Raw genomic sequence first — 26,266 nt, 5'->3', positions numbered from 1 at the left:
TTAGGGGTTTTTAAAATAAGACTATGCAGACATTTAATCACTAGGGAGTTGTTTTGATATACACACAATCCAGTGTACGAGTTATTCTTGAATGCAATGTGGAAAAGTAACTGGTGGGAAAACACCCTCTGAAGGGAGGACTCCTCTTGACAGACACCAGGTGTGTCTGCTCCCATGTCTGCTGCTAAAGAGACTCCGACAGCATTCGGGGCTGGTTGAATGCTATAGGCAGCTTTGCTTGTACTGTAGCTTATTTTTCTCTGTACCAATGATGTTTACTTTCAAATTCAGAGTAGAGTGAGTTGAAAAATGCTGAGCTAATGCTTACGCTCCGTCCACCTTTATTACTTTTGCCAACGTTTTATTTTTGTCCGAGTTGGTTTTTTGTCTGTCTTTGCAAAATATCTCAAAAAGTTATGAACGAATTTGGATCAAATTGTCAGAAAAGGTGCATAATAGGACAAGAAGCAGATGATTCAATATTGGTGGTTATGCAGAACCAGAATTTCTGGATCCAGAATTTTTTTTATGTTTATCATTGCCAGACCATTGTGTGACCACTTGGAATTCCCACATGCTTCGTCACCCTGTCCGCAGCTGACATACAGCGGTCTTTAGTCATCCTGATTATAGCTCTTCAGTATAGAAAAAAGCTAACATGAGTCAGCGACCCTACTGCCTTGGCGGAGGCCTGCGCTCTATGTGTGCTTTTCCATCCTCACTGTAGCTGAACGAGAAACCGTTTCCTGAATCTCAAAATCTGCTATGTTTTGGTGTTGCTTTTTAAAGTTGTGAGGCAAAACATCGAATTTTGCAATTTAGTTCCACACATAAACATTCTCCACATTATCAGTTAAATCAATATTAATGAATCAAAGTTAGTTTCTCTGAGCCTTACAAATAACTAACAGAATTAGATGTAGGCAGACCAAATAAGAATTTACAAATCAATAAAGGTGTACAGTCACATCCCAAGCCATTTCTGGACAATGAAGGACTATTCTGTGGGAAGAAGTTTAGAGTATACATAAAAAATTTAAAATACAATACAAAAAAAAAGAACACCAGAAGGAATACTGAAGAGGTTGCCAAGTTACTTCTAAACTTCTATAGGACAAATTTAAACAATATTGAATAGTGTACAGTACATTTTGTGTCGATAAGCTGCCATTACCCAGCAATTATGTACTTCACTAATATTATTTTATGGCTACATTTTTAGGTGCCTATCTTTCTCATGTACATGAATAATGTTGAGTTGAGCATCTAGTTACTTTGCATGCATGGATGCAGCACAGAGGTCTTCAAACCAAGGTCCTGGTGTGGTCTTTTGCTGTGGCCCATCTACTTTAAGGTTCAGTGTGTTTTGCATTCAAAGATGGTATTGCGCATACCTTGGTTATAGCAAGTTACTTTCTTAACTACTGTTGCCTTTACTATCCTCTTAAACCAGTCGGCCAATTCTCCTCTGATCTCTAACATCAGCAGGGTATTTCGGTACCCATAGCTGAAGCCCACAGGATATTTTCTCTTATTCAAACAATTCTATTTAAACCTGAGTTGGTTGTGTGCGATAATCCCTTTAGACCAGCAGTTTCTGAAACAGTCAGACAAGCCTGTCTCAAATCAACAACCATGACACACTCAAAGTCACTTAAATGCTGGCAGCAACTTTGAAATGAGACGCTGCCATGTGATTGGCTGTGATTGGCCAACTGTGTTAACAAGCAGGTGTACCTAGTATTTATTTTTATTTTTTTTACTAAACTTTTATTTGACCAGATAAAAGACAAACTGAGATCAAGACCTCTTTCACAGGGGTCCCTGGCCAAGAAAGGCAGCAGGACATGTCATATTGGACAAGATAGATAGACAACAACAAAACAAACATTAGATATACACTCACGGCCACTTTATTAGGTATACCTTGCTAGTACCGGGTTGGACCCCCTTTTGCCTTCAGAACTGCCTTAATCCTTCGTGGCATAGATTCAACAAGGTACTGGAAACATTCCTCAGAGAGTTTGGTCCATATTGACATGATAGCTTCACACAGATGCTACACATTTGTCGGCTGCACATCCATGATGCGAATCTCCCGTTCCACCACATCCCAAAGGTGCTCTATTGGATTGAGATCTGGTGACTGTGGAGGCCATTTGAGTCCAGTGAACTCATTGTCATGTTCAAGAAACCAGAATGAGATGAATCATACTGTAGACATGGCACGTTATCCTGTTGGAAGTAACCATCAGAAGACGGATACACTGTGGTTATAAAGGGATGGACATGGTCAGCAACAATACTCAGGTAGGCTGTGGTGTTGACACGATGCTCAACTGGTACTAAGGGGCCCAAAGTGTGCCAAGAAAATATCCCCCACACCATTACACCACCACCACCGGGCTGAACCGTTGATACAAGGCAGGATGGATCCATGCTTTCATGTTGTTGACGCCAAATTTTGACCCTACCATCCGAATGTCGCGGCAGAAGTCGAGACTCAGCAGACCAGGCAATGTTTTTCCAATCTTCCATTGTCCAATTTCGGTGAGCCTGCGTGAATTGTGGCCACAGTTTCCTGTTCTTAGCTGACAGGAGTGGCACCCGGTGTGGTCTTCTGCTGCTGTAGCCCATCCGCCTCAAGGTTCGACGTGTTGTGCGTTCAGAGATACTCTTCTGCATGCCTTGGTTGTAACAAGTGGTTATTTGAGTTAGTGTTGCCTTTCTATCAGCTCAAACCAGTCTGGCCATTCTCCTCTGACGTCTGGCATCCACAAGGCATTTGCGGCCACAGAACTGCTGCTCACTGGATATTTTCTCTTTTTCGGGCAATTCTCTGTAAACTCTAGAGATGGTAGTGTGTGAAAATCCCTGTAGATCAGCAGTTTCTGAAATACTGAGGCCAGCCCGTCTGGCACCAACAACCATGACACGTTCAAAGTCACTTAAATCACCTTTCTTCCCCATTCTGATGCTTGGTTTGAACTGCAGCAGATCGTCTTGGCCATGTCTACATGGCTAAATGCATTGAGTTGCTCCCATGTGATTGGCTGATTAGAAATTTGCGTTAACAAGCAGTTGGACAGGTGTACCTAATAAAGTGGCCGGTGAGTGTATGTAAAGTGTGAGCAATTTGACAAACAAAGTAAAGGAATTATTGCTACAGTAACAATACAAAATTAATGTAGTAACAATTTAAGATTTAAAATACAGCCATTGTTCAAATGATTTCCATTGCCAGTTTTCTAAGACTGAGCGGAAGGCTTTTAGAGAAACAATTTCAGTTCAGATTGAAAGACCTTCCATGTAGAGGGGGCAGAGAAACTGGAAGCTTTCCTTCCCGAGGCAGTTCGAACACAAGGAATAAGTAGGAACCAACCGGTTCAGAGCCTTGTAAACCAGTCATCCAGTTTATATATTGGCTTATATTTAAAGAAGGCATGTCAGCTTTCGCATACAGTTCACAGTGGTGGATGAGACAGCTTTAGCCAGTGATAAATCTCAGAGTGCAGTGGTACACCGTAGTCAAGGACTGTAGGCAACTGATTGAAGCACCCATATACACAACATCTCCATCAATCAAGTAAAAATGCAGCTGTTAATAAGGTGGCTGAAAACAAAATTAATAATTTACCTTAGAAAATTTGAATTACTTTAATTGTATTTTATCAAATTTCATAGTATACAGCTTCATACGTTTTCTGTATTTAAATTTAAAACTCTTACTGCAAAAATGTGTCTAATATCCTGTGCTGTGAAAATTTGCAAATGATAACAAAACATCTTTAACTCCAGTGATCTACATTCATTTCATGGGTCACTGACTTAAAACTCAAAACATAAACGTGACAGAGGGAACACTGACAGCCACAAACAGATGCAGCGTCTCCAGGAGAGGGAAGTGGTAACTTTGACTCACAACCATCCATCACACTGTGTGTGTCAGTGTGATGGTGGTGGGTGCGCTGTTTCAGATATAAAACAGCTTCAGAAAGGTGCGGCTAAAAAAAAAGCTTTTAAAATGAAGAATTAAAAATGTCCAAAAAGTGGGAGTGATAAGATCAGTTTACTTCTTTTTTCTGTCTTTTTTTCCTCTTTTTGTCCTTTTCTTCTCAATGGAAAGGGTGCATGGCTGCCATCAAAATAAAAAAATGTGTTGCACTGGAATAAAGAAACTGACAATAAAATTCCCCAATATAGTAATCCTAAAGTCTTGTCTTAGTGCTATTATCCACATTTTATCTAGCGCTTAGTACCAGATATTGTTAGAGAAGTAGTAAAGTTCATCCCATTTTACTATTATTATGACTTTTAACCATTAGTCTCTGGCATACAAAAGTATTAATTGTAAATAATGTACATTACTAAATGTTTTATTCAGAGGGTTTGGATTTACAAACATGATTAAAAAAACCTAAGAAGACAGCTGATGGGTTGAAACTAACAGTCTGTCTAAATGCAGTTTATCTCCTCTTCCTGTGTAAATAAATGCTGTGGCTTTGGCGCACACAGGTGTACTTATAACTTGAAAGACCAGCTTGGAAACTACCTTTAAAAACAGGTTATTAAAATCAGACAATATATTTTTTTATACTAAACAAAATAAGTATTTGCTCTTGATGCAAGATGATTTAAATCATCAGTATAGTTGTTTTTATGTATTTACAGGCCTAACAGGACTTTTGCATACATTTACAAGGAAAAACCAAAAACAGACTTACGTCCTACAGGTCAAAATAGGACGTGATTCAGAAAAACAGTGGAAGTGCTGTTAGTTTAATAGTATTGTAGACTTCAGGTTCGAGGACAGTCTGATCATGAATGATGCAATCTTTTTTACTGCTTGATTTAAAGTCCTAAAAACAAGTTGCTCTCAGTTTGTCTGGTTAAGCCACATTTGACATCAAATGCAAAGCCACAAGCTTAGCTGAGTTACTGTGGCCTATTTAGTAAATGCATCATCAACCCTAAGGGCAGTGTGAAAAAGGTTACGACAATTTTAAAAAAACAACTTTTTGTCATCTGTCGTTGTGCAACTCCCAAACACAGTAACTTTACTTTCAAACGTACAGTTCAGTAATTATTTCCGCTCTGAAGCACTCACCAGAATTTACTTCATGCAAGCTTGGAGACTAATTGGAGAGGTAGAAGTCTTAAAGCAGCCCGAAGCTTGCACTTATTTACCTGCACTTTAGGTCTTAGATGGTGTAGATTAGCTACTGCTATTTTCAGTTTGTCTTGACTCCATAAGGTTGTGTGCTGGGCATCCTTAAAAATGTGACATTTAATTCATACAGTAAAGGCAGGTATGTTAAATGCTACCAGTTTTGCACCTTCACTCATAAATAAATCTGGAAATTGAACACATTTCTGTAATTTCACTTTGCTGACTTGTAACATAAGGCGACTGGTATTTTCTCTAAAATGATATCTCCTGACGTTAGTTGACCACATTAGCTATGTGGCTGGTGCACAAAAAAATAAATAAATTATGAGATGAAGACAATGTGAAAGAATGAGTATCTGAAATGTGTCACTCAGGACAATGCCATGGCTTGGTTGTCATACAGAAGAACGGAAATGTTGGTCTTCCAAAGGCTGACCTGGCAGAGACAGTAAAATTGCAGCAAGCAAACTGAATTCATGTCCCTTGACAATGTTCCTCTGTAGTGCTAAAACAACACTGGAGGGTGTCTTAGTTATTGAACTACTGAATTAACAAATTTACTTTATTTAAGATCTTCATAGGCATCACAAACACCCATCACTGTCATGGGAAGAGGAGGTACAAATTCCTCTTAAAGTGACAGCAGGTCAGTAAAATGAAAATATTCTAATAAAACTAAAATTAACTAAGTTCTGGTTTTGGATAATTTGGGATAATTTTGGAAACTGAAACTGAAAGAATAATGCTTTACAAATTATAATTCCCAAAATGAATAAAAATTGCAGTATTTTATTTAATATATATAAATATAATTTATTTTTTATTGAACAGTGTACAATATAATTAAAACCTTTTCTATTAATTTTTGAACCACCACAGTCTATAAAAAGACTTGTAATTCAGAATAAAGTTCCTTCGTTTCAATCGTATTTATCCTCCATATTGTTGTTATTCTAAGGATAAAATTACACTACAGTGAGAGAGCAGAGAATTTCCTATTGGTTCCCCTTTAAGATGAACAAGTTAACCTAACAAACCAATGGTCCCTCAGAACACCCATTAAAGACATGTAGGTAATTTCCTCAAACTGTCCAAGACCAAAAACTCATTTAACATTAAAAGGCAGGGGAAGGGATAATTTATGGCATAATAAAGTAAGAAATAAACACACATTTTTCCTCTTTACATCTCTTCTGCAGCTTTTAGCCTTCATGCTGCTGCATTTACTCATAGAAGCAGCCTGCAGTGAAGCCTTTAGTAACTCAGAGGAATGTAGGTTAGACAGCTCTCATTAGATATTCAGCCGACTAATGCTTAGTCTATGGGCACATTTGGCACATCCTAAACGCGAGTGGATTAGACTGCCTGAGATTTACGATGTTCTCTTGTGAATATTTAAAATAAGGAAGAGATTGACCACTTCTTGTTTAGTTGTACAGCACTTTCTGGGGCAAATCCAACTCAATCACCCAGTCCAACCTGCGGAAATCCATATTTCTATGTCACAGAGCAATCCTTTCCCAACACAAGCATGTACCCATGATGGATAACCCTTGAACATGACTAAGATTATGCAGCCCAGCTTGGATGTACTGTACATATTTGCAGGCAGCACCTCCCTTGTGGGATTATCAGCAGCCAGATTAACTAGAAGCTTCTTTAGGTCACAACACAGTGAACTGAAGAAAAGAAAGTAACAGGAATGCACACAGCTCAAACTAAATTACTCAGGCGTAGTTATAAACCACATTATACCTTCTTTAAATTATATTGATGTAATCAAAAGAATTAGCAAAAGTTTAAATGTGTAAAAAGTATTTCAAGCGTGTATTTCTTTTACACAATTTTGTCTTATGGCTAATGAAAACCAAAAATATTAAATTTCTTCATCATTGCAATATTAGTGTGCAGCATTGCACTCACAAAGGACACCTTGGATGTAATATTTGGTTAGATATTATATTTCAAGTGTCAGGGGTTCACAGTCTGCATATGGATAATACATTTGGCCAGTTGGATGAACATCAACTCTCCCGAATGCCCACATCTAATGTAGATATTTTATATATTAAGATCCTAAAGCTCAAAGATGGTGGAGACATTGTGTAATGGAATAAAATGTTTTAGGAGAATGTGGGAGAACTGTAATCAATATCACAATTTTTACCAAATGTATAATTACGTTTTTTCCAGATATTCTACAGGCCTACTTAAGAACAACAAGAAAAAGTATTTTAATACAAAAACATTACATGATTGCTTTGTAACAGCATGCAGAATGATGAGGAAGACTGCTGTAAAAGAGTCTGGCTACTTATGGAGTGCTGTATAAAAGTATATTATGTAGAAAATTAAGTGAAAGAAAAAACTGTGGTAGGTAGAAATGCACAAGTAACAGGGGTAACAGCAGTCCTAAGAGTATTATAAAGCAAACTGCATTCAGTGCTTCAAACATAGATATCCAGGACGTGGGCTGTTACTGCGTCATTCCTTCTGTTGAGCCACTCCTGAACCAAATTTGTCTAAAGCATCTTACTTGGGCTAAGGAGAAAAAGGACTGGGCTGTTGCTTATTGGTCAAAAGTTCTCTTTTCAGATAAAAGTATTTTTTTGTATTTTATTTTGAAATCATGGTCCCAGAGGCTGGAGTGGAAAAGCACAGAATATAAGCTATTGCATTCCAGAGTGAAGTTTGCATAGTCAGTGATGATTTAGGGATCAATCTGCCCACACTCACAAAATTACCATTAACTGGTTTAATAATCTCTTCAAAATACCCCATAGAGAATCTATTTTGTATCATTAAGATGAGAGACACCATACCCAACAATGTAGATGAGTTGAAGCCAACATTTAAAGAAACCTAGGCTTCCTTAACATTCCAGCAGCACCTTAGGCCTCCATGCCACGATGCAATAGTTAATGTATAAGGAACCTCTATCAGGTTTTAGGTGCATATACTGCACAGTAGATGGAAAATATTTCCAGTAGGCCAACTTTTTCTTTAGCAATATTTTCATTTCCTGAGAAACTGGATTTTGGATTTTCATTAGCTGCAATCATCAAAACAAATAGAAATTAATGCTTGAAACATATCATTAGTTGTGCAATGAATCTATATAATATGGGTTTTACTTTTTTAATTTAACCATTGAAACTTAGCTATAATAGAGATATTTATTTAGATGCACATGTACTCCACAACCCCAATAACTAAATGCCTCAAAACATTAAAAACTTTTTTTTTATGACTGATTAGATATTAATATTTAGAGCGCTCCGGATGCACTGAGCAGAAGTGACTCATCAGAGGCACTCAGCTAAGGAAATGGTAGGAACAAAGCAGCTCGCAGTCAGTGTGGTTTCTTAAGAGGGGTATATTAGGCTTCTGAACGTTGAGCAAAAGTCAACCAATTATAAGACTCTAAACTTACTCACCTAGTTATGCAGTTATGCACTTCCACTCTAAAACCATTTACCACAGCCTACAGATATGCATTTATATCTTTACTCTCTCGGACACTGAATATAGTTAAAAAATCCAGATCAATTGGTGTAATGACCAAAAATGGGATAAGAAAGTAGAGTTATGAAATTTTATGAATTTATGAATTTTTTGATAGCAAATCTTATTTACTTGAGATGTGAAAAACATCTAAAGTCTTCAATCGGCAGCTTAATTTGTCTATTTAATTTACATTTACACCTGACTGTTGCACATAATCTCCTCTAAGGTTTCCTAAACAATGGGGTGAATAAAAATGTTTTAATCTATTATCTCAACTGTCTGATAAAGGTCAGTAAATAATACTCAAATATAAATGAAATATGACAAACTAAAAGACAACACAAAAAAAATCTAATTATTATGTATTACCATCATGATGCTTACATGGGTACCTAAAGCTCCTTTTCATACGATACGGTCTCCAAACTATATTGATTTATAATCTGTATTCTGTAAATACGGAAGCAAATGTTTTAGGAAGATTCAGTTCAAGTGCTTTATCCTATCAGATGTTGCCAATTAGTATAGAAAGTAAAGAAGTACTCACAATAAGTCCCAATCTAAGTAAAAATAAAATAAAACTTTAGTCATATCTAAATTATATGTACAAAAAAATCATTATTTAGGCTCATCCGCTTGGCCCTTTTCTTGCATTATGTCATTATATACATACACTGCTCAAAAAAATAAAGGGGACACTCAAATAACACATCCTAGATCTGAATGAATGAAATATTCTCATTGAATACTTTGTTCTGTACAACGTTGAATGTGCTGACAACAAAATCACACAAAAATCATCAATGGAAATCAAATTTATTAACCAATGGAGGCCTGGATTTGGAGTCACACACAAAATTAAAGTGGAAAAACACACTACAGGCTGATCCAACTTTGATGTAATGTCCTTAAAACAAGTCAAAATGAGGCTCAGTATTGTGTGTGGCCTCCATGTGTCTGTATGACCTCCCTACAACGCCTGGACATGCTCCTGATGAGACAGCAGATGGTCTCCAGAGGGATCTCCTCCCAGACCTGGACTAAAGCATCTGCCAACTCCTGGACAGTCTGTGGTGCAACGTGACGTTGGTGGATGGAGCGAGACATGATGTCCCAGATGTGCTCAATCAGATTCAGGTCTGGGGAACGGGCGGGCCAGTCCATAGCTTCAATGTCCTCATCTTGCAGGAACTGCTGACACACTCCAACCACATGAGGTCTAGCATTGTCCTGCATTAGGAGGAACCCAGGGCCAACCGCACCAACATATGGTCTCACATGGGGTCTGAGGATCTCATCTCGGTACCTAATGACAGTCAGGCTACCTCTGGCGAGCACATGGAGGGCCGTGCGTCCCTCCGAAGAAATGCCACTCCACACCATTACTGACCCACTGCCAAACTGGTCATGCTGAAGGATGTTGCAGGCAGCAGATTGCTCTCCACGGTGTCTCCAGACTCTGTCACATCTGTCACATGTGCTCAGTGTGAACCTGCTTTCATCTGTGAAGAGCACAGGGCACCAGTGGCGAATTTGCCAATCCTGGTGTTCTCTGGCAAATGCCAACCGTCCAGCACGGTGTTGAGCTGTGAGCACAACCCCATTTGCAGACGTCAGGCCTTCATACCATCCTCATGGAGTCGGTTTCTAACTGTTTGTGCAGACACATGCACGTTTGTGGCCTGATGGAGATTTCCCCCTGTTGTCTATTCCATTTGCACAACAACATGTGAAATTGATTGTCAATCAGTGTTGCTTCCTAAGTGGACAGTTTGATTTCACAGAAGTTTGATTTACTTGGTGTTATATTGTGTTGTTTAAGTGTTCCCTTTTATTTTTTGAATATACTATATATATATATATATATATATATAGTCAGTCAGTCATTTTCTACCGCTTATTCCATAGTGGGTCGTGGGGGAGCTGGTGCCTATCTCCAGCAGTCTATGGGCAAGAGGCAGGGTACACCCTGGACAAGTCGCCAGTCCATCGTCCATCACAGGGCAACACACAAACAACCAAGCACACACTCATTCATACACCTAAGGGCAATTTTAGAGTGACCAATTAACCTAACAGGCATGTCTTTGGACTGTGGGAGGAAGCCGGAGTACCCGGTGAGAACCCACGCATGCACGGGGAGAACATGCAAACTCCATGCAGAAAGACCTCTGGCCGGGAATATATATATAGATCATCTAACTGAGGAGGTGAACGTTTTGGACATAAGGATATAAATGATGCATAATACCTGGAGTGTGGATTTTTCTCTTGCTTCAATTCAATTGTATTTTAAAACATGAACAAAAAAGCATATAATTCTTTGAAGATAAAGTTTTTAAAGGTCCCTTCACTCCACCCTACAATCTCTAAATGCATGTATCGGACAAGTAAAGCCTTGCAAAAAATATACAAATAACAATACAGAACCTATTGTGTCTTCCTTCGTGTCTTCATGAATATGCTGTGGATCTCAATAGCATGTTCCCTAACTATTTATAGCGACTATGGATACTAAGTTACAGGAAAAAAAGTCATTACTTATTGTATAGTAATGGCCATTTACAACCTTTCCTATTTATATTCTTAATTTAGACATTTGTCTTTTAATGCAAATTAACTTTAGAAACTGTTACTGTTGAATCTGCATGTCATGCTTTGTCTTGTAAAGCACATTGAAATGTGTAAATCGCTTGAGAGGTGCTACAAGAACATAGGGAAGTTGAACTCTTCATGCTTCGGACACAGATCTGCTCAGTGATGCAGCAGCAGACAGATAGACTGATGAGTGGGTGGCTTACCTTTCCAAAATCTCTGACATCAAAAAGGTCAAAGGCTTCAAATAAGTCACTTTTCTTCATCCCAAACACATCACAGCAAGAAGACAGGAAGGTCCTGATGTTCTTCAAGCACAAGAACTAAAAAAAGAAAAAACAAAATGACATTCAGCATTAATAATTAATAATTCTGAAAGTACAGCATTTTTCTATATTCTTGCATTTATTTGAAAATTACCTTAATTCCCTCAAACTGGCTCTTTCCCAGTGCCAGAATTACATTTACTCTTGACGGCTATTTAAACTGTAAATGTAAAATTCTGAGTAAATTTGGGGTCCTCATCATTTAACTCAACAGCAATTACCAGGGAAATGTTTCACTGTACACTTTACATTTAACTCACAGTTTCAGTAGTTTTATGAATAACGTTGCTTTCAAAGCTTTCGTTTTTCATTTCTATGGATATTCTGTCCTTTGAAAGGACCATCTCTGAGAAATAAAGAAAATCAACATAATCATTTAAAATAAAGGTAATCTGTTTCAGCAGGACTCAATATAGTTTAAAACAAACCTTAAATCAGGCAGGTATTATAGTAAAAATCCTGGTTTTAGTACAGTACAGATTGTTTTGTTTCCTCTTATTTGGTGAGGGTGGTGTGATGACTTTCTTCACATTAACCCCACAATTAAGATATTTGGTTTTCACAACATGAACCACACGAATAATTAGATGACATCTTCAACTTCTTGACTCTCATCACTCAATGTGAAAACCAATTTCCCTCTATAATTCTCTCATGTTAATCAGGTCACTAAACTTTGTGCTTACACACTTTAGTATCCTTTAGGTAGTTGCTCAAGTTCTGATGCAATAATCAGAATAAAATCTTTACATATATAGGGCATTGATATTATTTGACCCTCATTTTTAGTTGCCCTGGATTTTATTCAGAGGTGTCAAAAGTAAAGGACGCTGATGAAACAAATGCACACTACGCTTGTTTGTTTGTTTGTTTAAAATTTGAAAGCTTTATATAATTTTCCTTCAACTTATGAATTATGCTCTACTTTGTGTTGGTCTGTTACATAAAAATCCCCACAAAATGCATCTAAGTTTGTGAGTGTAGCATGAAAACATGTGAAAAAGGGCAAGATTATTTTTTGCAGGACACCATAAATTCAAAAACACCGTCACTGAAGTGTATCTTCAGTTTCTTGGTGAAACGAATAAATATTTTTTTTATTTAGCCCACATAATATCACATAATCACTACAATGACAGCACCGAAAATACGAAGCTACTCCTATAGTAGCTCCATAGTGAACTTGATCCACATTCTCTGCAAATTGAAAGTAAAAACTAAAAGTATATCGGCATAAAATGAAACCCAAAACCATGCGCTCCTTAGGTGTCGTTTTCTATCAGGATTTACGTGTCAGTGGGTAGGCAGCTCTATGAAATACAGCGTTTTAATGGTTATGACTTATAACTTAAAGAAAAGTTCACAAATTTGGTATGGTTCATATTCACCTTTTGTGTCATTCATAAAAAGAATTGTATTCATTTAAATAAAAATAATGAATAAACAAATTTGCCAATGCATATCAAACTGCAATTAATCTAAAAAGTCATTATGCTATAACTCTGAAAGAAGACTGAGAAGATTCTTAGAAGATTCTTGAGAACAGATAGGCTCCTTTTTATCTCATCAGCTTATCATGGAGACGCCTGTAATCACTTCCCCGCCCCCTGGGGCCCTGGTATTCTGCAGAGGAAGTGCTTGAACACGATGGCTTTGCACCAGCAGCAGCCTCATACTTCTGAGTACAGTCACAGCTCTTGTGCACAGTCTGTTGTACACATAAGATAAAGCAAAACAGAGAAACTATGGGCTATCTGGTGACTTCTCTTTAAAAAGCTATTGTGGGTTGATGTTTTTAGTATTCTGACTGAAGGATTGTGGGGGAAATAATCTTTAACAGCCGGTTTCAGTGGTCCTTTATGCTATTGATATGCATCAGGGTTCTGTCCCTTTATTGTATGTATACATATATATTTGGTTTATTGGTGTTTCTGTGTACAGCAAACAAATCTTTAGTTTAGAATTTGCTTTGTGTACTTATGAAGAGATGAGGCAAAATTATACTAAAAATTGGAGAAGATTTATTGATTATCTATCACTTTGCATCAAAACCACCATGTTTAGCTGAACACAATTACTTCACAACATACTGTCCTGTTTCTTTTCTTTTTCCACTTCAAGTCCCCATTTCATTACTATAAATCATAGCTTAGCAGAGTGGAGAACAATGAAAATGCCACTTAAAAATCTGGAGCTCACTGACACACATGCCTCTCTTAACCATATACTCATATGGCCTACAGCTGCAGGCTACAGGCTTTTGTACTCTGGGTTTACTTTGAATGTCTATAATGAAAATAAAAAGGACGTAGACAGAACTGACCAAGCATACACCAACCACTGCAGTTCATAAAAAGGATTACAATTAGGTCATGAAAATATATCTTATAAATTTTCCACTTAAAAAGGAATTCAATTCGAATGAATCCCCCCGCCGTTGATGTAAAACTTGAATGCTTTATTTTCTTCTTTTTGAAAGAAACTTAGGAAGCTATTATTAGATCTACTGCCTTGTGTTTCCTTTTACGATGCCTAACTAAATCCGTCAAAAACATTTTTTTTCTCCCACCCCTATTCTGAATATTCATGTTGGATCCATAACTCATAATTGAAAAGAACATCTTTTCCTCACAAAACCAACTATGACTAGGTGCTCCTTGCAACATTTCTGAGAGCTCCGGAAACATCTAAAACTAGTAGAAATAGTTGTTGCAGCGCTCTCTACTGCAAGGATGAATGGAGAAATTTACTGGGACTTTCTTGATAACAAGACAATGACCACAAACACACAGTCAAGCATACACTGAATTTTTTTGTTTTTTCTTAGAAAAACATCAATGTTTTTAATAGTTATTTCACACCCAGTATGTCTAAAAGTTTTTGCTTCGTAAGGAAACATGCTGCTGCTGCCCAGACTGCACATGTTTCCTGACTAACGGGTGGATCAAAGTCAGGATTTTATCAGACCTCTCCAGTGACTGTAAGGAGTTTAACGTACTAAGGAAAAATCTCCAACTAATGAATTAGAGAGTTAAATAAATTAAGCCACTAAACTGCAGCTGCCAACACCAATTCTGGTAATGAATGCATTTGTCTCAGGACAGTTTGGCAAAACACCAAAGAACTTTAGAAGATGCATTTAGCTTGTTCCAAAAGGAAATGGTTGCCTAAAGCTACAAGTCTTCATTATTTGCAAAAAGCCAAACGTCACACCAAACTGATAACTGTTCTTTTTTTTTTTTTTTTTTACAGTGTAAGAAGGCTAATTTTTGCTCTATAACAAAACAAAATGAGACATTAAAGTCTCCCAATATGAATTTTGTTTATTCCTGTGGAACATTTAGACAATTTAAGTGAGCCTGGTGTGACAAGCTTTTTGAAAACCCCTCGTCTTCAATCTATGTATTGTGTTATAGATTAATAGTCTTATATGCATATTTCTTTTTTGGAAGTTGTGTTTATCCAGCTTCTTTATGATATGTCCACTCGTATATGTGTCTAATCTTTGAATAGGCTTTGCTCCACCACACATTTTCCTTCCACCTTACTTTCTATGAATATCCTTTAATACAACAATCTGTGAACAGCCAGCTTCTTTAGTTAAGACACTTTAGTAACCACCATGTGAAGGGTGTCAACTGGACACCTGTTAGGTCAGCATTCTTCTCCATGATTCAATAGACCCACGTTTCTGCAAGATTCATTTTATCAATGTTTAAATTTTCTGTCAATCTAAATTTTGGATTTTAATTTGCTGTTTTTTCATAATTTTCAAAAGTAGTGTGTGTAATGACTATAAGGGTTTATTTAACTGAATTAAATTCCTGAAATAAATTAACTTTTTAATGATATTCTAATTAACTGAGGTAACTGATCTTGGGTGAAGGGGAAAGAGAAAAAAGGATTTCCACCAATTACCATTCCAACAATAAATGAGTAAATAAGGAAAAAAAACATAATAAAATTCAGTTATTGCTTTTTTCTGGTTTTGGGGTGACATGTGACATCCCAAAAATGATCACTGGGCCCTAACTGGCCACCACTTCTAAAACATGACATGTTTATCATGTAAACGTATCCAGACTGAGTTAATTGGTTTAAATTTAGTCTGAGTGGTGCTTTTTGGTGTGATTCCTTTTAGTTTGGCTCAGTTGCCAATTTCACATTTCCTTGCGCGCGTTACAACAACAAGCAGACTAACAATGATGATCAGCGTACCTGGGACATTTGCGGCCTCAGGTTGATCTCCTTCAGGTTGATGGTGTGGGTCTTCAGGTTGTTTAGCAGCTGGCACAGCAACACCCCGTCCCGCAGGGTCTGCGCCAGGTCAAATACCTGCGCCGTATCCGCGGTGACCCGGTGGTTCGCCGGCAGCACGTTGCAGCCGATCAGCCACATCGCACACTGCCTCCAGTACTCCATAATCAGCTGGCCAACGTGAAAATACAGTTAAAAAGTTGGATCTTGCTTTAAATCCTTGTGCGTCATGACAGAAACTGCGCCTCCAGTCGTCCACTCGTGTCCGTGAACTTCAGAATCGCCTCTGGAAGGACGACAGAGTCGCTGCAGCATTTTGAGACTAACTGCAACAAACGGGGGCGGTTGGCTGATGCGAAACCCCCTCAGCCTGGCTAAACTTCCCCTTCCTTCTTCTGAGACATTTGCACAGAAGTCGTCGTTACTTCTCTTGTTGCAAGTCTTGTATAAACGTATAACTTCTGACGCGAGTTAACAACATAAACCCGTCAAATTCAATAAAATAGGCGCTGCACAGTTTCCTTATGTTCACTAATTCACAAATATATCTATCTATCTATCTATCTATCTATCTATCTATTAATAGTTTAAGTGAAAAAACATATTTTTATTGATTTTTTATTTTATTTATTAATTCAAGATTATTTTGTTGATTTTTAATTATTTAAGTGTAATTACATTTACAGCAGTGAAGTTTACTTGAGCCTTGGAGAATATAAATTATTCAACAAGACTTCTAAATATATATGCTGTATTCAAATTTATTTGATTTTAAAATTAAGGAATGCTGGGTTTTTTTTTTCTACTTTTAGAACTGGATTTAGGACAAAGAAAAACATGATGGGGGGAAAGAAGCACTTTATTCAGGAACAAGTTGTTTTCAATATTAATGGAAAATGAAGAAAAATACTGAAGTGCATAGTTCCCAGATGAAAATACAAAATGCCTCAGTATAAATACAACTGTCCTTCAAAACAACATTGAATCATCATGAAAATCAAGGAGTACAGCAAAGAGGTCAGGCTTAACGTTGTGGAGAAGTTAAATGCAGGATCAGATTATAAAACAATAGGTACTTAAGCATCTCATGAAGCAAAGTTCAATCCATCAACTGAAAATCACGAGTATGGCACAAATGCAAACCTACTGACATATGGTCATCCACTTAAACCAACAATTCTGGAAAGGTGAGCACTAACTAGAGAAGCAGCCAACAGACCCAAGGTAACTATGGAGGAGCTGCAGAGTTTCACAGCTCAGGTGGGAGAATCTGTTCACTCTAAAACTGTTAGTTGTGCACTTTACAAATCCAGTCTTTGTGGAAGAGTGGCAAGAAGAAAGCCATTGTTGCAAGAAAACCAATCAGATGTACTGTTCACAGTTCACCCATGGAGGACACACCATCACCTCAGGGAAACATGGTGGTGGTATCATCATGCCATTGAATACTTTCTTAATCAGGGGCAAGCATGTTGGTCATAGTCATAAAACAAATTCTAAAAACATATATCCTTTCAGAATCAGCTTTATTGCCAAGTTCGGACATACAAACAAAGAATTTGATTCCGGTACACTTTGCTCTCTGGTTTTTGTTTTTTGCATTAAAGAATATACATACAGGGGTTGGACAATGAAACTGAAACACCTGGTTTTAGACCACAATAATTTATTAGTATGGTGTAGGGCCTCCTTTTGCGGCCAATACAGCGTCAATTCGTCTTGGGAATGACATATACAAGTCCTGCACAGTGGTCAGAGGGATTTTAAGCCATTCTTCTTGCAGGATAGTGGCCAGGTCACTACGGGATCCTGGTGGAGGAAAACGTTTCCTGACTCACACTTCCAAAACACAGGGTAAGAGCAAAACTGTGCTCTTACCCTGCTAATTGAACCTTCACACTCTGCTCTTACTGGTGCAATGTGCAATCAATGAAGACTGGCTACCAGGCTGGTCCAATTTAGCCATGAAACCTCCCACACTAAAATGACAGGTGTTTCAGTTTCATTGTCCAACCCCTGTATATACACATATATAAATAAAAAGGTGCATTTGCAACATCTGTATGCTGTTGTATTAAATGTTCATCAGAGAAACAGCCTGGGGGAATAAACTGTCTCCGTGGCGGCTGGTTTTAGTGAACAGTGCTCTGTAGCAGCGGCCTGAAGGTAAAACGCTAAACAGTTTATGTGCAGGATGTGTGGGGTCTGCAGAGATTTTTGCAGCTCTTTTTCTGACCCTAGACCTGTATAAGTCCTGGATAGAGGGAAGGTCAGTCCTGATTATTCTTTCTGCAGTCCTGATTATTCGTTGCAGTCTGGACCTGTCCTGTTTTGTGGATGAGCCAAACCACACTGAGATGGATGAAGACAGGACAGACTGAATGATGGCAGTGTAGAAGATGACCAGCAGCTCCTGTGGAAGGTTGTACTTCTTGAGTTGCCTCAGGAAGTACAGTCTCTGCTGGGCCTTCTTTCAAACAGTGTCTATGTGTGAAGACCATCTCAGGTCCTCAGAGATGGTGGTTCCTAAGAACCTGAAGTGGTCCACGGCCGATACAGTGTTGTTGAGGATGGTAAGGGGGGTGTATGGGGGTGGTGTTCTCCGAAAGTCTACCACCATTTCCACAGTCTTGAGTGGGTTGAGTTCCAAGTAGTTCTGACCGCACCAGTGTATCAGCCGATCCACCTGCTGTCTGTATGCAGACTCATCACTGTCCTGGATCAGACCAATGACAGTGGTGTCGTCTGCAAACTTCAGGAGTTTCATGGACGACTCCGCTGAGGTGCAGTCATTTGTGTACAGGGAGAAGAGGAGTGGGGATAGAACACACCCCTGAGGGGCACCAGGGTCCGTCAGGAAGCTGTTGATCCACTGACAGGTGGAGGCTGGGACGTTGAGCTGGGTGAGCTTCTGGTGGAGGATGTCTGGTATGATGGTGTTGAAGGCCGAGCTGAAGTCTACAAACAGGATCCTGGCGTACGTCCCTGGACGGTCAAGGTGTTGCAGGATGAAGTGTAGACCTAAGTTAACAGCATCATCTGCCGACCTGTTTGCTCGGTAAGCAAATTGCAGGGGTTTCAGCAAGGGGTCTATGATGTCTTTCAGGTGCTTCAACACCAGGCGCTCAAAGGATTCTTGACAACAGACATCAGGGCTACAGGCCTGTAGTCATTTAATCCTAGCATGGTGGGTTTCTTAGGGACCCGGATGATAGTAGATCATTTGAGGCAGGAGGGGACCTCACACGTCTCCAGTGACTTGTTGAAGATCGGAGCGAGTTGATTCCATCCATTTGATAACTATGCACTCTTGTGTGTTGATCTGTCAAATAAAATATTGAAGTCTGTGATTTTATGTGACAAAATTTGAAAACATTTAAGGGTTATGGCTACTTTTGAAAGACATTTTTATTTCAGCATGTAAGGATTATGACTATTGATTAATTAATATACATCAAGAATTATAATTTAAAATCATAATTTGAAAAAAATGTTTTCTTAACCAAAAATCATTACTTACAAATACAGGTCTTTCTCAAAAAATTAGCATATTGTGATAAAGTTCATTATTTTCCATAATGTCATGATGAAAATTTAACATTCATATATTTTAGATTCATTGCACACTAACTGAAATATTTCAGGTCTTTTATTGTCTTAATACGGATGATTTTGGCATACAGCTCATGAAAACCCAAAATTCCTATCTCACAAAATTAGCATATCATTAAAAGGGTCTCTAAACGAGCTATGAACCTAATCATCTGAATCAACGAGTTAACTCTAAACACCTGCAAAAGAGGCCTTTAAAACTCCCAGCCTGGTTCATCACTCAAAACCCCAATCATGGGTAAGACTGCCGACCTGACTGTTGTCCAGAAGGCCACTATTGACACCCTCAAGCAAGAGGGTAAGACACAGAAAGAAATTTCTGAACGAATAGGCTGTTCCCAGAGTGCTGTATCAAGGCACCTCAGTGGGAAGTCTGTGGGAAGGAAAAAGTGTGGCAGAAAACGCTGCACAATGAGAAGAGGTGACCGGACCCTGAGGAAGATTGTGGAGAAGGGCCGATTCCAGACCTTGGGGGACCGGCGGAAGCAGTGGACTGAGTCTGGAGTAGAAACATCCAGAGCCACCGTGCACAGGCGTGTGCAGGAAATGGGCTACAGGTGCCGCATTCCCCAGGTCAAGCCACTTTTGAACCAGAAACAGCAGCAGAAGCGCCTGTCCTGGGCTACAGAGAAGCAGCACTGGACTGTTGCTCAGTGGTCCAAAGCACTTTTTTCGGATGAAAGCAAATTCTGCATGTCATTCAGAAATCAAGGTGCCAGAGTCTGGAGGAAGACTGGGGAGAAGGAAATGCCAAAATGCCAGAAGTCCAGTGTCAAGTACCCACAGTCAGTGATGGTCTGGGGTGCCGTGTCAGCTGCTGGTGTTGGTCCACTGTGTTTTATCAAGGGCAGAGTCAATGCAGCTAGCTATCAGGAGATTTTGGAGCACTTCATGCTTCCATCTGCTGAAAAGCTTTATGGAGATGAAGATTTCATTTTTCAGCACGACCTGGCACCTGCTCACAGTGCCAAAACCACTGGTAAATGGTTTACTGACCATGGTATCACTGTGCTCAATTGGCCTGCCAACTCTCCTGACCTGAACCCCATAGAGAATCTGTGGGATATTGTGAAGAGAACGTTGAGAGACTCAAGACCCAACACTCTGGATGAGCTAAAGGCCGCTATCGAAGCATCCTGGGCCTCCATAAGACCTCAGCAGTGCCACAGGCTGATTGCCTCCATCCCACGCTGCATTGAAGCAGTAATTTCTGCAAAAGTATTCCCGACCAAGTATTGAGTGCATAACTGTACATGATTATTTGAAGGTTGACGTTTTTTGTATTAAAAACACTTTTCTTTTATTGGTCGGATGAAATATGCTAATTTTGTGAGATAAGAAGTTTGGGTTTTCATGAGCTGTATGCCAAAATCATCCGTATTAAGACAATAAAAGACCTGAAATATTTCAGTTAATGTGCAATGAATCTAAAATATATGAATATTAAATTTTCATCATTACATTATAGAAAATAATGAACTTTATCACAATATGCTAATTTTTTGAGAAGGACCTGTAACCTCTTCCCAGCAGCTGCTGTGAAAAACAATGAATTTGTACTTTCCATAAGCGTCAGTTAGCACTTGCGGACAAAAACTGCACCAAACTGTAAGTACTGTGTCAGAGACTGTATGAAGACCATCTGCAGGAGAACTAAGCCTGTTTTAATGAGGTCTCTACCCATTAGATTTATGGGATACAAACTCTGACAACAGAAAATAATACCTGAAGGAGAAACCCATCAGGTTTTACGCATGCGCTGGGTTTTAAAAAATGCTCCTTCATGAGATCTGTCCTGAGAATAACATAGAAACACTTGGTTACTGCTGAGTTTTGGAGATGTTGTAACTTCCTCTGCTTTTAATAACTTTTAATAACTATAATAATTGACCCTGAATATTCCACGACGAAAGCGAACTTGTTTCTCTAAAAGAATTAACTGGAAAGTATCAAATGAGTTAAGTTATCACCCTTTTAAAGATACTTTTCTAACCCTAAAATAATATTTTAACCCGCTATATCTGTCAACGTCAAGCAAGCATCACATGAGCAGCGGTTAATAAGCGTTCTTCATTGCAGAAAATAGGAAAAGATTTATGCAAATGTGTGTGCGTTTGTACGTTACCCCCATCAGTTTCTAAATCGCTCCAGAGTCAGACTGTCATGGCACACAGTCCTCTATCAGTCCAAAAAAAAAAAAAAACAACCAGGCCCTTCCCAGGTCTGTTGGTGAGACATTCAATCATTCTTTGTCCATTTTAACTTCTCCAGGAGGGAGAAAGAAGAAACTTTGCTCCGGTTTCTCTTCTGCCCGCATACGATGCTTTCAATATAAATCCAGTGTATCGCTCTTCTGGCTCTTGCAAACAGCATGGATCGTTGTCCATCTCAGAGGGTCCAGACTTCTTTTGAGTTTCGTTTTTTTTTTTTTTTTTTGTAGAAAGTCACACTGCGATATTCAACAAGCAGGAAGGCAGATCTCTCTCTTTCAGGCCGTGCTGGAGAAGCGTCTCTGGCGGAGTAGCCATGGAGAAGGGCAGGTTTCTAAAATCCAGACTCAAAAACGCAGATGTTGAACTCAAATCCCATATATGTGTGTATTTGTGTGTGAGAGAGGCAGAAGAAAAGTTTAGTATAGGTTCAGATTTTGCACAAAGAAATATTATCAGTCAGTCAGTCAGTTGTCCCCCTGCCTGTCACTTCCTTTCATAACATGAACTATACTCCTTTCTAAAACAACTTTATTTTCGACTCTCTAATGTCCCTTTTCACTTTTACCTTCTTTTCCGACTGATCGCAATATTTAAGACAAACAAAACTTCCTTCAGGAAAGTTTTAACTCTTTAACCCCTTAATTGATGCACTCTGTGCTTTTTAATCTTTTCCTTATGTTTTTTAAAATTTTTTCCATCAACTGTTTTACTTGAAACTATTTAAACTATTTAACTTATTTACACTCAAACTTCCATGTTGTGAAAAACCAAACTTATCTTCCAAATTAAAGCACATTTAACACAATCATCCCCACGTTTTCCTTTCATTATTTTATAAATCAGAGTATGAAGAAGGAGACACCCCTGATGCCTCAAGGTTCCGGAACCATTTTTTTTTACCTGTTCAGCGGCACATCTGCCCACTGGTTTTTCTCCTTTATGAGGTGTAGAAAATTGCTAAAAACCACCCGCAAAACCCTGTGTTTTGCTTTATCCCATTGTTACCAATGAGAACCTCCTTGCCATTCCTTTTGCAGGGTAACCGGGCACTCAGCTGATGTCCTCCCACTCGCAACTCTGGAACCTAATTAATTAGTTAGGAGATGATGGTTAATGTGTAATAAAAAATAATAATATACATTATATCATACAGAGCAACTTCTCACCCAGATATATTTGACGACAAATTGTTCGGATCAAATCGGCCAGAAGCCGCAGGCGGGCACCAGAACTCCCCTCCGTAAAATGGAAGTGGACTGAGAACAACTCTCAGGCTGGCCAGGCATCCGTGTCCCCTCCTGCGGTCTCCTCTGGCACGTTAGATCCTGTTCGTGACGCTAAAATTGTTGTGGAATTCTCTTATCAAAGTGGGTAGAAGTTGACTCATAACAAGAGAAAATCCGGACTTTGTCTTTATAAGTTTTATTCAAAGCGTTTGAAGACCCTGACACTGAGGTTAGTCAGTGAAATAGAGCCCATAACAACATTTACACACAGTATTTATACCAGAACATGACAGTGTTATCTCAACTTCAAAAAGTCTGTGTTTTACGACCCCATACCCTTCTCGGGTTCAGAGGTGAGAAGGTTACCTAGGAACAACCATCTACTCTCCCCGAGGCATCACCGTAACAAATGTCCTTAACCATTAAACTTCTGATAATGGCTTTTACAGCTTCCTCCTCTAACACAGATGTTCACAGGAGTGAGGTAACCCAAAGGTCATACACTTTGGAATGCTTACTGCAAGAATTTCCATCACAGTGTCTATGAAGATCAAACCAGTAGTTTTATGGACAAAATGTGTAATTTGGGTGGAAGTCCTCCTGTTGTGCTGATGTCTCGATTGCAGCGATCAGCTGATGAAATGGTGGGGCCACGCCCCTTTAGCCACTATCAGCTGATTGCCCAAAATCTTGACAAAAGGTCATAAAACTCTGAGGCGGGAACTCAGTGGAAAATCTCCACCAATAAAACTGGAACAAAGAGTGGTCGGGCGAGGCCCAGACAGCAGTTGCTTTGAATGAAAACTTTTAAAAGTCCAACTTCTAACTCCTGGCTGATTTGAGATTAGCCGGACAAAACATTAACCACGCACAATTCAGCAGCCTTGTGCACCAAATCAAAACACAGCTCAGCATAACATAATTCAATCAGTATTGCATGCAACAAGTTAATACCTGAGATTAACTACAGGTGATCCTACATCACCTTAACTACCTCATCCCGCCCAGACCTCTAAATGCACCTATCCGGTTTACTATGAAAAGAACGAAATTACTTTGAAGTTGATTTCTGCTTTCCACCGATTGAGGATGGATCAGGTCTGCTGAAAAAGGAGGGGAGGGGGACCACGCGTCCGTGATCAAATTAAAGAAAAAAAACTGTAATTTCTCATCCGTCCAGGAAGGGAAAAGATAAACCGTTAGTCGACTGCATTATACAAGGAAGAAAACTCATCTCCTTGGACATAGAACCTCTGTAGGTTTCCACCTGCGCCGGGTGTCGGCGTGGTCTTTGATCGGTAAATAAATCTCCTGATCTTCTCGTATCAGACAGATTTCCAGCTTTCAAGCTCTTCCGGGAATGGCCTTGTGGAGCAAACGTTCGCCTGCGAGCTTTTATCTCTCCAGATATGCGCCTCCGTTGCGCTGTCCTGTGAGACAGGTGGGAAATGGCAACGAAACTCTGCATGTCAGCTGGTTTATGCTCCCAGTGACTTCAGAGCTGCGACGTCTGTTGAGCTGCGTGCGTCAAAATGTGCGACCAAAATGGATGGCCCCAACAAGCATCATTTGAGGTGTAGAATATAAACTATTTATGTGTGTAATATTAACTATCTCTGTGTGTAACTGGCATGTGTACATAGAGCATGGGGGGGTCAAGCTTAGGGAGTGAAGCATAGAAAGTGCAAGGTCCTTGGGGAGGGAAGTAGAGAGTCCAAAGTCATAAATTAGTGAAGGACAAGGAATCACTGATGGGGGAGAAGAAGACAGGGGAGAACAGCGCACAGAGAGGCTAGAGACAAGGCAGGATACGTTTGTTATAAGAGAAGAACCAGAAGTACTCCTTATTTGGATATGAGGTTATATGGTTGCTGGGGAGATATCCACAGATAGAATGATTGTGTATGTGTACTGCATAGCAGCGAGGGGTATATAAAGGTATTTGTGGCCCCTCCAAAACGGACAACACACAGACGTTTCTAGGTACCAGTGTAAGTGTATGTCCCCTCTCTGAATTCAGATTGGTTTTTTATAAACTTGTGGAAGCGTACAACTGATCTCTGACTGAGGATTGTCCTTTGGGAGCCAAATAAAAGAGTCGGGGAGAGGTGAGGAGTAATGTAAGAATTAACTGACGGCCAGTAAAGTTTTCCTACCTCAACAATTGGTGCCGTGACCCTGATTGGCATTAACTAAAGGATAATTAATTGACTACGAGGCAGACGTCGTTCTACAACACCGCAGGGTCGACCCAAAACCAAAATGGTAAGGAGATCTATATTTATTCTCCTTTTGCCTGCTAATAGTGTAGGTGGTGTTGTGGAATAGATATCTATTTTCTCTTAAATTTACAGTCTTGATCAGTTTTGGGTAAAATATTTGTTGGTTGAAATAATGGCTTACGCTAAAGAAATGATATATTGTGTAAAAATATTTGTTGATTGAGACAAGATAAATTTTAGCCGAGATACTTGAATGTTGAGGCTGTAACATACTTAAATGGTGACGGTGTTGAAGCAAATAAGTTCTGGATTTGGCAATCCAAACTCAGTCCTGACGAGGACTGGGGTGTTTAGGCTGGGGTTAGTAAGAGCCTCCCCGAGGGATTGGGACACCTCAAAGTGGCCAGGGATAGGACCCCGAGACCCTGAACTGGCAGGTGAGGGAAGACAGTTGAGATACTTAAATGGTGAAACTGTAATAATAAGAGTAAGTAAAAGGAATTCCAGGGAGTCAACGGAGTGTTGATTCCTAGGTGTCAAACTGGGTTTGGCATCACAGCGGTCGGACCAGGAGAGATTGAAAAAGTCCCGCTGAGTGGAAGGGTTTAAGGCCTTCTGCGATTGTGTTAAATATGCTTTAATTTGGGAAGATAAGTTTGGTTTTTCACAGAGTGGAAGTTTTAGGGTAAATAAGTTAAATAGTTTAAATAGTTTCAAGTAAAAAAGTTGATGGATGGAGATGAGAAAAATAAGAAACATAAGAAAAAGATTAAAAAGCACAGAGTGCATCAATTAAGGTGTTAAAGAGTTAAAACTTTCCTGCAGGAAGTTTCGTTTGTCTTAAATATTGCGATCAGTCGGAAAAGAAAGGACTATAGTGCATGTTATGGTGGACAACTGACTGACTGACTGATAATATTTCTGTGTGCAAAATCTGAACTTATACTAAACTTTTCATCTGCCTCTCACACACACACATACAGGTCCTTCTCAAAAAATTAGCATATTTCATCCGACCAATAAAAGAAAAGTGTTTTTAATACAAACAACGTCAACCTTCAAATAATCATGTACTGTTATGCACTCAATACTTGGTCGGGAATCCTTTTGCAGAAATGACAGCTTCAATGCGGCGTGG

General features: G+C 39.1%; 1 protein-coding gene across 5 annotated transcripts in view; it reads right to left on the bottom strand.

Moving 5' to 3' along the window:
- Positions 1-16,196, bottom strand: part of LOC124869628 (guanine nucleotide exchange factor VAV3-like) — a 79,632-nt gene extending 63,436 nt beyond the window's left edge. For all 5 annotated transcript variants that reach the window (XM_047367586.1, XM_047367588.1, XM_047367589.1 and 2 more), the window contains exons 1-2: positions 15,817-16,196; positions 11,479-11,595 (exon numbers count right to left, since the gene is read on the bottom strand). In XM_047367586.1, coding sequence (XP_047223542.1) covers positions 11,479-11,595; positions 15,817-16,020 — 321 coding nt within the window. In that variant the 5' untranslated portion in view covers positions 16,021-16,196. The remainder of the gene's footprint in view (positions 1-11,478; positions 11,596-15,816) is intronic.
- Between the last annotated feature and the right edge of the window lie 10,070 nt (positions 16,197-26,266).

This window comes from Girardinichthys multiradiatus, chromosome 6 (genome assembly GCF_021462225.1).
Source record: "Girardinichthys multiradiatus isolate DD_20200921_A chromosome 6, DD_fGirMul_XY1, whole genome shotgun sequence".
Taxonomy (NCBI): Eukaryota; Metazoa; Chordata; class Actinopteri; order Cyprinodontiformes; family Goodeidae; genus Girardinichthys; species Girardinichthys multiradiatus.
Note: the sequence above shows the minus strand (reverse complement) of the source record. Positions and strands in the feature narration are given on the sequence as shown.